At 41.8% G+C, this 14,697-nt stretch overlaps 1 protein-coding gene across 1 annotated transcript in view; it reads right to left on the minus strand.

Moving 5' to 3' along the window:
• The window catches only part of ATP9A (ATPase phospholipid transporting 9A (putative)), a 62,664-nt gene that overhangs the window by 18,131 nt on the left and 29,836 nt on the right, over positions 1–14,697 (minus strand). Inside the window, exons 12-15 of the mRNA XM_062613949.1 lie at positions 13,947–14,089; positions 13,123–13,235; positions 10,487–10,699; positions 5,272–5,433 (exon numbers count right to left, since the gene is read on the minus strand). Of these exons, the coding sequence (XP_062469933.1) occupies positions 5,272–5,433; positions 10,487–10,699; positions 13,123–13,235; positions 13,947–14,089 (631 nt within the window). The remainder of the gene's footprint in view (positions 1–5,271; positions 5,434–10,486; positions 10,700–13,122; positions 13,236–13,946; positions 14,090–14,697) is intronic.

Below are 14,697 nucleotides of genomic sequence, written 5' to 3' on the forward strand. Positions count from 1 at the left end.
AGGTCCATCTGTCTGGGGGCCAAAAGCAGATGCCTATTCAACTGCAACGTGGTTAATTTAGAGTAGAAATTAATGGTTTAGACAAGGATGATGAGCTTTTTAATCTGCAACATGGCATTTCCATGCAGACACCTCTCAGTCTTGATTGTGCGTGCCTTTGGAATAACCTCTGGTCCTCACCTTGAAAATTTATTTCATACTTACCTGAAGCAATAAAACAGATGCACGAAGCTTAACAGAGTAAAATCCAATCTAATTTACCCCCTCTGTTACATTATACAGCATAAGCATAATTAAAGTTTACATTTGCCACAGAAAGGTTAGACTGCTGCCTGCCTTACCCGATACAAGTAATTTGTAGGCTGCAAGCAAAGCATATTTACATTACTACAAATTAAAAAATCCCTTCTAACCAGGCAGATATCTAAGGAGGTCACAGCTATTAGTATTACAAGCTAATGGAAGCCCTGGCAATTTCCTCAAAGGAGACAAAACAATGAGTAAGGGACAAACTGCTCTGTAAACCAAGATAGCCACCAGGGATAAGAAGAAAATAAACTTAACACAGTAAAACAAAAAGCCCAGGAAGGTCTGGAAATACACAGCTGCAAATGAAGGGCGGAAAATACTCGAGTAAAAAAAAAGGTATTAAAGAAAAGCACAGTGGACACTTTCTTTCTTACACTATTAATATACATGGCAATCTCTTCCACTATTACAGAAAATAGCAGTGAAGGTTCTCATACACTAACAGTTTGAGTTGGTAGGTAGAAGTCTAACACCCTGTGGCAACGGCAAAACAGTTTATAACCACAGCTTAAAAGAAAAGCAGCAGCTAATGTGGATAAAAAAGCAAAGATGAGAAGCAAGTGTCTTTGCTAGGGAAATTAGGAGTAGCCAAAGATAACAAAGCTCCTTTACTGAATATTTTTGCCAAACTCATAGAGATATTCACGAGGAAGATTCTTATAATTCAGCTTAAGCACAGTTTTCAGTGACACATCCAACACAAAAACTTCGTATACTGATACCCCCACATCCCCAAAGCAAAATGTGTGTCAGCCTACCAAAACAACCAGAATCCGCTTAAATAAAACAACACTTTTGGCAGTAGCTAAAGGTAAAGGTTTATCTATTAAATTATTTGATTAAAAAGTGTCTAACAACATCTCTGTAGGAAACTGAATAAAGACTCCACTTCCCGTGCTGCAGAACTGGCTTAAGATAGTTTAGATTTTTTTGTCCAATATAAATACTGTATCAGCTATCTCCTTGCATTAGTCATTTCCTCTCACCGAGTTCAATAGGAGGTTAGTGCATTCTCATATTATGGTAAGATCACACTATAAATCTACACGGAGATTTGCCAGTTATATTGTTTTGGAGAGGCATCTTTTTCCACCATGGTCTGACTCTGGTCATGGTTCAAAGGCTTCTTTCAATTCCAGATATGACAATAGCACTATCTTTCCTTTACAACAAAGATCATTCCACATGGGTAAGGGGAAAAAAATGCAAAGAAAAAGAAGAATGGAAAATATTGTGGTCAAAAAAACAGGCCTTCTTTCAAGAAGATAAGTCAGTAAACAGGACAGTGAAGAGCGGCTGCTTTGGTAGAAACAAGACTTCTCAGAACTAAAATAATCAGCTGCAGAATTGACAGTTGCTTACTAGCAAACACGGAGATAGGACAAAAATATCCCAAACAAGGCAACATCTGCTACTTGTTTCCAGCATTAACTACAACTTTATTCACTAAAAGTTATATGTTGAAGGAGATCTTTTTATAGGAGCCAGAGTGGACAGGACCAGCAGGGAGATGGCTGACTCTGCCATCAGTAACAGCACTGTAGGGGTGGGCACATGAATCACTCACTGAAACTCCATACCCAGACTGTACAGGAAGCCTGGCAGGATGATCCCACTGGCTCCTGCAGTGGATGCACTTTACAAGAACAAGCAATATTCGTATGGTGGAACAGAAAATACTGCCATTTGAATTCTACTCACTACAGTTCTGAGTGCAGTCTCAGTCGGCAGTTCTCCCTCCCTCTCCTTCCTGGTTGCTCACTCTGGTGTCTTCTGGATACTTCAAGCTACTTTCCTTCCTTTTATTTCTGTTTTTTAAATAAGTTTTAAAAGATACAAATTTTTAACCAAGTTTTAAACTGTTTTTTAACAGGTTTAGAAGATACACTGAAAAGGTAAACACCTTGTGTTTGTGTTGTGGATCAAAACCAAATGGCGTGCCTACACATGCATACATGTATATTTAATCAAAGAAAAATTTAACTTGACAAGTACCTGTTTGTAAACCCTTTTTTTCCCCTTTTTCTTTTCAATAGAAATGAAAACCCTGCTTAAAGTAGTATTTGGGGAGTACATAGGAACATAGCAAAGTAATACCTAGGCGCCCAACATGTGCTACTCACACCCTACTTCCGCACAGGGTACATAGGCAGCTGATCTTAGCGGCTTAACAGCAACTTATCAGCAAAATAGATACTCAATTAACAAGCACAACAGAGAGGGGCCAGTGCTTCTATTAACAGTATTTACAGTCAAGATCTGTGCCTGATGTTGCTCCCACTGACCACAAGTGGGAGTTTTGCTGGTTTTGGTAGCATTAATATTCTAAATACAGAAATGCAAAATAGAAATCTTTTTCTTCCTAATGGGGGAGAATGTAGGTAGTAGATAACTTAAAATGAATAAGCTTCAAATCAAAGTGAGGGAGGAAGGGAAAGACTCTCATCCACTTAGATGGGAAATTTCAGAGCATGCACTTCTCTGCTGAGCATGTGAACACGCTTTAACGAAGCGCACCCCGGCTTCGATTCTCAGCCCATTTCTTACAACTATGATAAAACAGCATCTCATCTGAAGTTTGCACTTTCAATAAGCAGTGTGGAGGGAGATGGTTTAATCCTCCATCTTTTATTGCTAACGTTTTTATTCTAGGTCTTGAAAAGGTTACCTGAAGTGTCCTCATAATTTCCACTATAAAAATAAATAACCCGAAGGATCGACATTTGCTGTATTTAAATGGATATGCACTATACTTGCTGCAGCTGCCCCACACAGCACATTTGCGAGAACACTAACATTGCTGGCTATGTACTTTCAATGGCATTTTGTTGAACTCTAGATTCACAGATTTAACACACTGATTACTTTGCACAAGCTCAGCCTATCAGCCCACTTCAACTAACGTTCCTGCCCTTGGGCATGTTTTAATATTCCAAAGCCTGGAACAACTCGAAAAACAAATTTGTGCCCCATACACTGTTGTGTTGTGTGATCCAGAACTCAAAAACAGTTCCTTGAACAACAGTAGATTCACATCCATAATACTCAGACGGGATAACACAAATACAGCCACTTGCGTGAGCTTTAACAATGTTCAATCCACATTAAACACATCTTGACCTTCATGGTTTGTGGAAATAACTGTATGCACCTATTACAGTTCCATCTTTATCACCAGATATCTTGGTAGCAGCAATACTGAAGTTCTCTAATATTTGTTGTTGTTGAACACAACCACTGCATTGCTCCATTTTACGTCACCCTTTTGAGATGCCCTTCATTTCTGACAGTGGCTGTGCCCTCCCAGGCCTCCAGGGAAGCTGAGATTCGTGAAGCTACCAAATATCAGCCGATAAAGCAGACTACATTAATCTGCTGTCGATGAGAGCCATGCATGCAGCGCTGATCCTGACTGCTTCTAACTAAAAGCAAAGGCAACTCCTCCTATTGTAACTTAAAATACATGAGGCAGAAGATATTTGTACACCCTATTTCCTGACACCCCAAAACACAGCCAGTTTTACCACAGAGTAAATGAAGGGCCGGGGGATAGTTACAAACCCACCAATCTTACCTACCCCTTCCACCCTAACAAACATATAACAAACTTGCACTTCCCAAGAAATGATACAACAAATTATATCGTGCCCTGGATTATAGGTTTCATATTCATGGTTTAGATTCCTGGCACCACTTATCTATCTGTACTCTCAGTAGAAATTAACGTGGATGTTGTAATTATCTCCAAAAGAAATATTCAGAGTGCTTCACATTGTTTGATTCGCAGGCAAATGGAAGTGTCTTACCATAGCTGGGCTTGTTTACCTTGCTAACACAGGCTCTCCAGCACTATCTTGAAAACCAAAGACGATAACAGAGAACTGGTCTCAAATGGTTTTAACACCCAGACTTTCTTCTTTCTTTTAAAGTACCTTTTTTTTCTGAAAGTCCAGTCTTTTATTGTATTTGTATACAGAACCATAAAGTTACACATGCAATTTCAACTGGGCACGTATTTAGCGTGCGCAGTCCCTGCGGCTGCTGATCAAGGTACTTGCACAAATGCACCCTTTTACATTTACTCAGCTATTTTCAAGCCCTGCTCATGACACCACATTCTCAGCATGGCTGCAGGCTCTAGTATATAGCTCAAAAAAAGATCCCTGCAGCTGTTAAGTGCTTCCATGGGAGTGGAATCCAGTGCATTCCTGCTGCCATGCTGTACTTCCATGGGATCTGAAGGAACTTTCAATGCCTGGGGAGAACTTCCAAAAAAACCCACTAACAATAACCAAAAGTTATTTGTTGTGGCATCAGTCAGGATCCCCTCCCTCCTTCCCACTTGCTGTCATCTCCATCACTCCCTGATGTACCACCACAACTGCTTCGGAGACGCAGTTTAAGCTGGACCTGTGAACCTGTTTGAGTTCCTGCTCCTGGCTGACCCTAAGGAAGGGAAAGCATCTGTGACCTGGGTCACCTCACAGCCCCAGTCTATCATACAGTCCCCCCAGCTCTGCCAGCACAACTGTAGCATGGATAGGACAGGCAGGAGCTTTTGGACAGATGAAAAGACAGCCCCAGGGTCACAGATTGAGGCTTCAAAGCCATTCCCCCTTGTCCTCTCCCTACCTGCCGTTGTAAGAAGTCCCTCTCCAGCTTTCTTGTAGGCCCCTTTAGGTATGGGAAGGCTGCTATAAGGACTGGAAGGCTGATGCAAGATCAATATGATATTCCAGGGCATTACAGCACTTACTACAAAATACAGACAAGGAAAAAGATATATCACCCAGCAGTGAGATGCCATTAGCTCAAAACAGAGAGCTAACCTAGAGCCTGAGCTAGAAAAGACTGCAAAACTCAGCCAGGAAGAGCAGCACGGGTGAGAACAAGTGGTTTACAGGTTTCACACTGGGTTAGCAGGAGAGTCGGAGACACGAGAGCTTACCCGAAGCCACTTACCCGAACGATTATCCCCATGCGCTTGCTCTCGTAAGTGAAGGGGAAGATCTGGAGGATGGTGAAGTTCAGGATGTGGCCACCCGGTGTCCTCAGCTGCACGGAGGACTGATCTCTACCCACCAGTGTTAAGCCCACGCTCTCAGTCCACTGTACCAGGGCCACCTGAAAGGAGAAGGCCACAGTGAGGGAAGCCAGGCCAAGCCATAGCTCCCCGAGGAGCACCAGAGGGGAAGGGGTAGTGGGTGGGGGCTGCAGAGAAGCTCATTAGTCATTACTGGCACTACGGATCAGTTCATACATGCTCCTACATGGCTCCTTCTAGCTAGCTCTTCCTGAGGTTAGAAGCTTACTACCAGTGTTTTGGGGGTTTGGGCAGCCCAGCTCCTGCCTGATTCAGCTGATGGACTATCAGCAGGAGGTGGACAGATCCCTGCCTTTGACTACCACACCCCAAAGGACAACCCTGCAGCCATGGCAGGCACTGGCACCCTTCGCCCAGACCAGAGGTGCTCGGGCACATCAGGCACATCTCTTTGCAAACACTTCTTGAATGTGCTTTTTCCCAGTTTGCTGTTTATGAAATCAAGAATTCAAAACAGTGCATTCACCCTGGATTTACAGTATCAAAGCGAAACACTAATGCAGAGCACATTAACAATTCACATTAAAGAAAAGGCAAACAAAATGAGCTCTGTGTTACACTCTGGTAGTAACAGTTCATCAACAGCTTCCAACCTCTACACTGCAAGACAGCTGAAGGCTGGCTCAGGCACCTCTTAGCAGAGAGTCACTTCTCCCCAAACATTAAAAACACCCTACCAAAATAAAAACCCCCAAACAGACCCCAAAGCGTTCAAGGCACACACCAGAACTAATTTAAATGAACTTATGTGGGTATCATCTTGATTGCAGCTCCTACAATTTAAGGACCTACACCAATAAATCCATCATAAGCTTTCACTTAGATTACAACCAGTCATGACAGACAACCCAAGCCTTTATTTTGCTTCCCTGACAATTCCACCAGAATCCTCACCTCAGCTGACACATCCATCTAAGATCCAGGCTCCTGAGATACAGGGGTTTAATTCTAGAAGCTGTCTTGGCAGTAACAGATGGGAGCAGCAGCTGACATGAGCCCATATATCACTGGCCTCCAGAAAGGATCAAGGGATACTTTCTCCAAACAGACATGAAATACTGGAAGTATTTTACAGTGACATTTTCAAAGGCATGAGAGTGCTGGGCACATGGTTGCTGCTGACTTGAAGGTTTATTATCCCTTGTGCCTTTCAGGTTCTGCCTTTAATGCCTTAAGTGACCACAAATGCCTTTGACAAAAACAGAATTTATTTGGGGAAATTATACATAAGATACAGATAAAAATGGAAGCATTTATAATAAAGACCTTTAAATCAATTTGAATCAATATTTGGTTTAACATTAGCAAGTTTTTGCAAGCTTATTCACAAAGATTACAACAAATCAAAGGCCCGTTCAAGCTTATCGTGTCCAAAAGTTTCTTCAAGCCATCCTTGGTGCATTAAGGTGTGCAGTCAGATAATCCTCTTAACTGTCTCCCAGAGCAGATGGGGTTTGGGTCTCTAATACTCTGGTTAAGAAATAATGATCAGGAATTTTTCACAGCATGAAGTTATGCGATGCTCCATGTGCGCAGCACTGTTGATCTGCCCATGGTGGTAAACTGCAAATCTCTGGAGAGAGAAATCTCTGCTCCCAGCTCAGCCCTTAAAGCATCTCCTTTGCTACTTTCTTTCACAGGCACCTCCTCCCCTGACAATCTCATTTAAATCCTATGTCCGGAAGTATTGAAGCCTTGTGCAGAGGAACAAATGGATGAGCAGCACGTCAGAGGTGCTGCGTCATGCCCGTGACATGCTTCAAACTGTGCTGCACTGAGAAACACCAGCCACTCCCAACAGCCGTGAGACCGCAAAAAGATACATCAATGGAAGGGATGAATAATGAAAGATATCCCCCTTTGCCATTCTGCTCCTGAGAAGGCATGGGTCCTGCCAACCCTTAATGGCCCTCCAGGTGAACTGCATTCAGCACCAGAGGGGAAGTGGGGCTGACCCCTTTGAACATGCCATTTCCCAGCCTCTGTAGTGCTTAATGAATAAATTACTGGGAAAGAAAGTGATATAATTTTGAAGTGCTCCCGTCAGATGTACTAAAAGCATTGAAATTACCATCCCCATTCAACAAGCAGCACAACAGGCCCAGGCTTTGGGAAGTGCTGATGGCTCTTCTGCAGGGTCTGGGCACCCCAAGACAGGGAGCACATTCCAGCTCAGTTGTGAGACAGAAGAGTTTCGCTCTGTGCCGTCCAAACAGATAGACGTGCTCTCAGTCACAGCAAAAAGAAACATTCAAAATGCAAAAATACGTTTAAGCTTAAACCAGTTAGATTTAAAAACAGGCTTGAAACCCCTCAAACACCTTCAAGAGAGTCCACACTCACTGATGAGGGGAAACGAACAAAGACCCTAACCACACTCCAGGATTCTGCAGCTCCATCCAGGCCAAGTCAGATACAGATCTGAGCATTACAAAGCAGAGCAGCTACACACTATTCCCCAAACTTTGCTCTTTCTGACAACTGAATTACCCAAGCCGCCACTGAAGTGGATATCGACTAATAAATTTCATTCTAAAGAGACAAATTGATCCTTCTGTGCCATGAGTTGCTCTACAAACGTCCCATTTAGGGTTGCCTAGGCAGGCAGACAGCAAGCAGAAACCAATTGATCGGTGCACCCTTTCATGTCCTGGCAGCTGCAGCGGGTTGTCAGGGTTAAAGACTGTTTGCCCAGGAATCCCAGGCACTCTTATCTCTGATCAGATTATATCTATTTCATTTCCCCTGTTAGTTACTGTATGGCTACAACTGACAACTGGCTTGCAGAGCCCCAAGGCTGTAACTGATATCTGAATAAAGATACTTCAAGACTTCTAAATGGCAGTGTGCACAGGAAACAAATTTAGGAAATCCTGCTTTCTGTTACAGGAAATGAATCCTATGCCAACTGGTAGAAATTACCCTTGCTGTTAAAGTAAAGAGAATACAAGTTTTTGTACTCATTTCATAAACTGACCTTCCCTGCCATGGCAATATTTTATTGATATAGGATTTCAAAGGCTGGCTTTAACAGGAGTCCAGAGCCATTCCTCTGCAGGGAATGCTATTTAACAGCATTGCTCTTTTCTAAAGGACTCAACTTGTGCTGATCCTGCATTTTGTACCATCTAGTATGACATACACAGAGCATGTCTAAACAGTATTTGTATATCTAAGACCTACAGACAAGATTTCCTCAGTGCAGCAAAACATATCTGATTTCTGAACCCACTGTAATTCACCACTTAAGACACCACAAGAAAGGAAAAAAGAATTTAAACAATAAACACGGGTTAGTTATCATGCTATAGTAAAACAAACAAACAATAGTCCCTTGGGTATCTGAGACAAATTGCTGCATAAATATTTTAAAGACAGAACAGTATAAAGCAAAAAAGGAAAAGAAAAATAGCTGACTTCACTATATACCACTGCATACATGTAAATAAACAGAAGATCTGGGCAAAAAATAGCCAGTAAATGCTTTGGGGAAAAAAAAAAAACCAACAAAACCAAAAAACCCCACTCAAATGGAGATCACAAAAAAATACCATCTGGAAATCATTCAGACCTCATTTCAATCCAAAGGCAGTTGCTTTCTGTCAGCTGTACAGGGGACAGCAACACACTAGAGGAGAAAAGCAGGTAAGCAAAATACTGTCCCAGATTACGTGGTGGGAAAGGACATAGATGCACACTGCTCACCAGCTCCAAAGCCAGGGAGGAGTAAGCGCTTGTCACTATAGGCACACCAACAGAGGTGGGAGATAAGAAAGTAAGGGTGCAGCTTTGTATAGTACAGACAAGAAGACACTGCGTGAAATGAATGGTCTACTTTGGAAGAAACACTGCAGGGAGTATTTTGAATGCACATGAAACGCAGAAGCTAACTCTGTGTGCCAGTCCTTCAGTAATACATGGGACAATCTCTAAATCCTCACACAGCTGGGCTTCTAATGAATAAATTTATTCCTACGCATACAATTTCTCACCTCTAAGAATGAGGAAAGCCAGCTTCCTTTCTGATGTCAAAGGTGAAAAGGTTATTACAGGGGGCAAACCTGTTTTATCTGGGGCAATAGACGGAAGAACCCTCCAAATGTAGTCAAATGGATGATAAGATCTCATGCTGCCACTAGGATTCTTATGAGAAGTTTCAAACTTCAGTCTTTCAAATGGCACAGAGCAAGTGTAATTGTACAGATTAACAGAAAACAAGTTGTTTTACCTTGGTTGCACTAAAGAAGTATCCAAGAAGTACAACTGATACAGGAAACCCTATTTTATTCCTCCTGTCTTCATCACAGAAGGAAACAACACACTTATTAGATTTTCCAAGCTTTGCAGAGGGTGGTAAAGAATGCTTCAGCCCTAAATCCTGTAGTGAATTTGATCTCTCAGGTGTTCAAGTAAGAGTCTCCAGTGAGCTGTAAAGTTCATCCCTACTGTACATCCCTGCATAGCCCTGGCTGGACTGAGTGCCAGCAGAGAACTGGCAGGGCCCAGCTTTGCCCTGAGACAAACTCATGCACTTAACTCACTGTGCAGAGTTAACCAGGGCTCTAGGTCTGTCCTGTCTCCATGGGAAGGGATGCGTCCTGGATTAGCAATGATATCATCCAGTGTGATTTACAACTCTTCACTTGGTCCAGAAATCTGAACCTTGAAGGTCAGGGACAAGCTGACTTGCGGGAGTGCTCTAACCCCTTCCACAAGCCATTATCCCCCAAATAAAACAAGATTACCTATAATTTAACAAACATTGTCAAAGGGATTCACATCACTGAACTGCAAAATATACCCTGGACAAAATGTGCAGAAACACCAGCAAAACTGCGATGCAGAAGAGCCAGATCATAGTCATTATGTAGCTCTGTAGCTTCAGGCAGAGAGGCAGATTTGGCTTAAGTGTATCAGCTGAGAGGGCACTCATGGTCTGTCAGTTATCAGTGCAATAAATGCATTAAAATATTATCCCCTTCACTAGACAGGAATACTTTCACCAAATAGTTTTTTTCCCCAGGGGCAAGCAAGGTCGTATTTATATTTTTATACAGCCAAATGGATACTGACCTCATCAGGACTGGAGGCCTGGTACACCCTGCAGGAGTCCTCATAGTGTCTCTCAGCTTCAGCCTGGTCTGTCACTCCATTGGACTCGTACACTGGTGTCACGTTGTGGCACAGAGCAATTGCCTTCACTGCCTCGTGTACTCGGCTGCTCATGGTTTTACGTACCTTGGTGGCCAAGGTAAGGCCCTTCACAGCAGGTGGGTCCTGAGATTGCTTATAAAAAAGGAAAGCGGAATAAAGTCTTATTGCAGGAAGAAAAGAAAAGAAGATAATTTAAAGTAAGTTTTCACTTCAGTGAAGATCATACATGTATCAGCTGCACAGGTTCATGTCCCCAGCAATGAGATGCACTCTTCATACACCTTAACTCAGACCATTGCTGGGAACACATCCCGTTGTAATGCAACCATTGCTACTGGTGAAGTGCCCCAAAAGATGTACCTAAGGTTTTGGAACTGTACCCTGTGAAGATGACCCTTTGTCGCAGATCCAAACAGCAACTGGCAAGAGACCAGTCAGAGGACTTGGTGAAACCACATTTAGCTCCATAAAAGACTGGTGACTCTGAAAATTCAGTCAATTGCATTCCATGCACAAGAGAATATAATTGCCAAAACCACAAAACAGATGACTTGTATGGGCCTAGAATTAATTACATTCATTTAATTTTTAATACTATTTTTAGTATCAGAATGGGAGACTTCAGATAATTACACAATTACTAAATTATCCCGGTTGAAGAAGGGACACACAGTGATCTAGTTTCCTGCTCTGTTAACCTTTAGTGTCAAAAGGACAAAAGTTTCACTTCCAGGTCAAAGGCCACAACATGGTAAAAATAAGAGCAAAGAATAAGAACTACAGTTCAAAATGAATCACTGCCAGCAAATGCTTCTCATTATAGGGAATCTCATTTGGTAATTATAAACATTTTATGAGACATAACCTTTACCAGTTTAATTCCACATGCTATTTTCCATGCTCTAGGGATTACAACACACAAAAAAATTTAATATTCCCGCTTATCAGTACTTTTGCAACAGGCTTTGACCAAATCAAACAACGGCAAACCTTCAGCTGAGGTGCATTTAAACTGATATAAAGCACTGGTCACAAACTGGACTTGTCAGTCACCCAAACATCTGTGTATTGAATACTTTGGCAAATAATTAACAAGTAGTCAAGTTTTCTCTGGAGACTGAGTAAAAAATGAGAGTAAATAGATCTGAAATCTGTTTTTTTGTTGTTGTTTAAGTACAGTTCAGTCATTTAAGGATCTCAATACCAAGAGAAGAACCAGATGCTAAGGTGGCTGTGAAAACAGAGGGGGGTGGAGAGAGGAATAGCAAGAGGAGTTACAAGTTACTGGTGACACATGACAGTGAAGAAGAGAATTACTCAAAATACCAGGTATTTTATCAACTATCATACGCTTAGTTAAAAGCACATTGCATCCCGACAGCCTGCCCAGTAAAGGGCTATGCCACCAAACAGATCACCGAGGTCAAGGAAACCTGCTGTGTGTCTTTACCACCATGAACAAAAGCCAAAAATAAGAATCCCATTTACAGTACATGGTGCCTTTTTTCCAGGCAAGAATGCTGGCTTCATGTTTCACTTCGTGGGGGGTATAGAAAGTGTACTTGAGTCTAAAACCTCTAAAGCAAAGCAAAATCAATGTGATGTGAAAAACCCAGTTCACTGCATTGGGTGTGCATCATCAAGGCACAGGCACTTCAGGAACTACTTCTGCAGTTTCCATAGGAATGAAGCTATTCCACAACTCTCAAGAAATGAAAATGTTTCACATATGACATGGGAATGGTAACTCATCACTAATGTCTGCAGATTGCGTCTCTGGAATCACATTTTACAACAGGAAAAAAAAATCTAATAGTAAGTCACAAGATAAATGTTTCTATCTGAAGTTGAGAGATTGGTTAGTAACAGAATATGGAAAATAATGCTTCCATGATTATATTATTAGTGACAATTCTTACATGTTTTGTAAATACCACACAGAGAGGCAGCTGGAACATCAGTCACTGACAGCTGAATATTTTTTTCCTCAAGGTAGTAGTATTCTTAAGTAAAACCTCATCCCTTGTTTTACAAAGGAAGTATATGCATCTATATGAAGCTTTGATTGTCCATTGTAACATGCTAAGGAATATTATTTGCAGACCCAGACAAGTCACATGGCATTACCTGGTTATCATAAAAACCTGAAATTAAGAATAGAGATGAAGGCTTTGTAGATGCTGGCTCATCTTTGATACTGGAAGAGGAATGGTAGGGAGAAACTTCCCAAAACAGGATTTTCCTGTTCTGTGCTTTACATGTTGACTTTGCCGCCTTCTTTAGGCACAGATAGTTCTCAAAGCAGATGTCAGTTATCCACCAAGAAATCGTTAGTGTATTAGTGAAAGAATTCCACTTCTACCATTTTCTTTTTTAACCATTGGGCCTAAAGCAGTGATACTGATACACTGTTCTACTGTTCTCTGTTATTGCTTACCGAGTCCTTCAGACCTTCCCAAGAAGTATAAGCAGATCCATGCCATATTAACTCATCATTAGACCAGTGACCTGGAAAACTTGTGAACAGTGATTTAAGTAATGCAACTTAATTCTACCTGTGTATATATACTGAATATGTGGCTCTGTACTTCATCCATGGAGTCCAGGCCATAAGCTACTGTTCCCAGGTGAAGTCGCTTGAAGACCATCTCGTTCTGTGTAAGAGTTCCTGTAACAGAAGCAGCACCAGGCATGGAGTGAGAGCCAACACACCTGTTCCACAGCAGACCTTCCCATCTTTGCTGCACCCCAAATTCAAAAGAAACTAAGCCAGCACCTGAATCAGTCACTGCACCAGGCTTACAGAAAAGGCTGAGGCCACCAAGAAAGACAATATTAACAAGCCTGAGGGCTGATTCTCCCTACAAGCAGTGGTGTGCATCACTGTGCCAGTAAATAAGAATGAGATTAACCCCAAAGTCGACGCCAGCAAAGGCTGCAGGCATAATTATGGTTCTGTTGGAACCAAAGACAACTAGAAACAGCTTCAATGGACCAGGATTTTATGTCAGACCAAGCTTTTCATTACAGCTTAGGTCTTGCAGCAGAGAGATGGATGGTATGTTTCTGCCTACATGTGTAAACTATCTTCATCTGGCTTTGAAAACTAACTCTAAGAAGTTGCTTTTATTCATACCCCAATCTTTGGTTTAATAGCATACTTCAAGTGATCTTTGAAGTAGCATAATATTTCTGCCCTATCCTACTTATAATGCATTCAGAACACACAAAAAAAAGACAGATTAAATCATACTGTCGAAGTGACGGGAAATGCGTATTTCTTCTAGTCCAAAGAAATCTTACATTATACTCTCTGGCTGGCCAAACCCATCACAAAATCCAAACAACATACCATGACTCTAAACCTCAGATGAAATACCTGTTTTGTCTGTAAGCAAATAGGATATTCTCCCCAGCTGCTCAGGAATAGTGCTGGACCGAACCACAGTCCCAGGGATTTTGGAATCTCTGCGGATGACCCAGCTGTAGACAATCTTCCCCATGTCCAGATTCACACGTAAACTATGCAGGAAGAAGAGGGGAAAAAGAACAAGGAAATGTATTGCCAGTTAAACTTTGGAAAAAGTCATCATGAACTGCCACAGGAAAATGAAAGGACACTTCCTCCATGATGAATTTGAGCTGCCAAAGAGGGTGTCTCTGGAGAATTATATTTAAAGTCAGTGACTGTGTGGCAAATGGGGAGGAGGACTGTGCATTGCTGCAGTGGTACTGTAATTCAAAAATAGACAATAGAATTGAGAAGAACAGATATCATTTGAGTGGAAGACGGACACACACAAGTAAGGACACCATGACTGATACACAGACAGCACGTTAAAAATGGAACTGGAAATTAATTCCCAGACCTACAGTGAAAGTAACGGTCTACTTGTTAATATAGCACAATTAAACACTGAAGTTTTAATCTCCTCTAAAAGGCAACTGGGTCTTATCATGCTACGTGCTGTGTAAATAACACTTTTCCCCTTTTTGCTCTGCTCTGATCAAAGTACCAGGTAGCCCGAACACTGAAAGAAGGGGCCTTAAATGACTAATCCACAGACCGAGTTAGTCAGTGAACGGGTGAATATGCTGAACACATTCAGCAGAAACAACAAAGCAATTCT

Source organism: Pezoporus occidentalis, unplaced genomic scaffold (assembly GCF_034315485.1).
Source record: "Pezoporus occidentalis ecotype Australia unplaced genomic scaffold, CSIRO_AGI_Poc_V1 ctg171, whole genome shotgun sequence".
Lineage (NCBI taxonomy): Eukaryota > Metazoa > Chordata > Aves > Psittaciformes > Psittacidae > Pezoporus > Pezoporus occidentalis.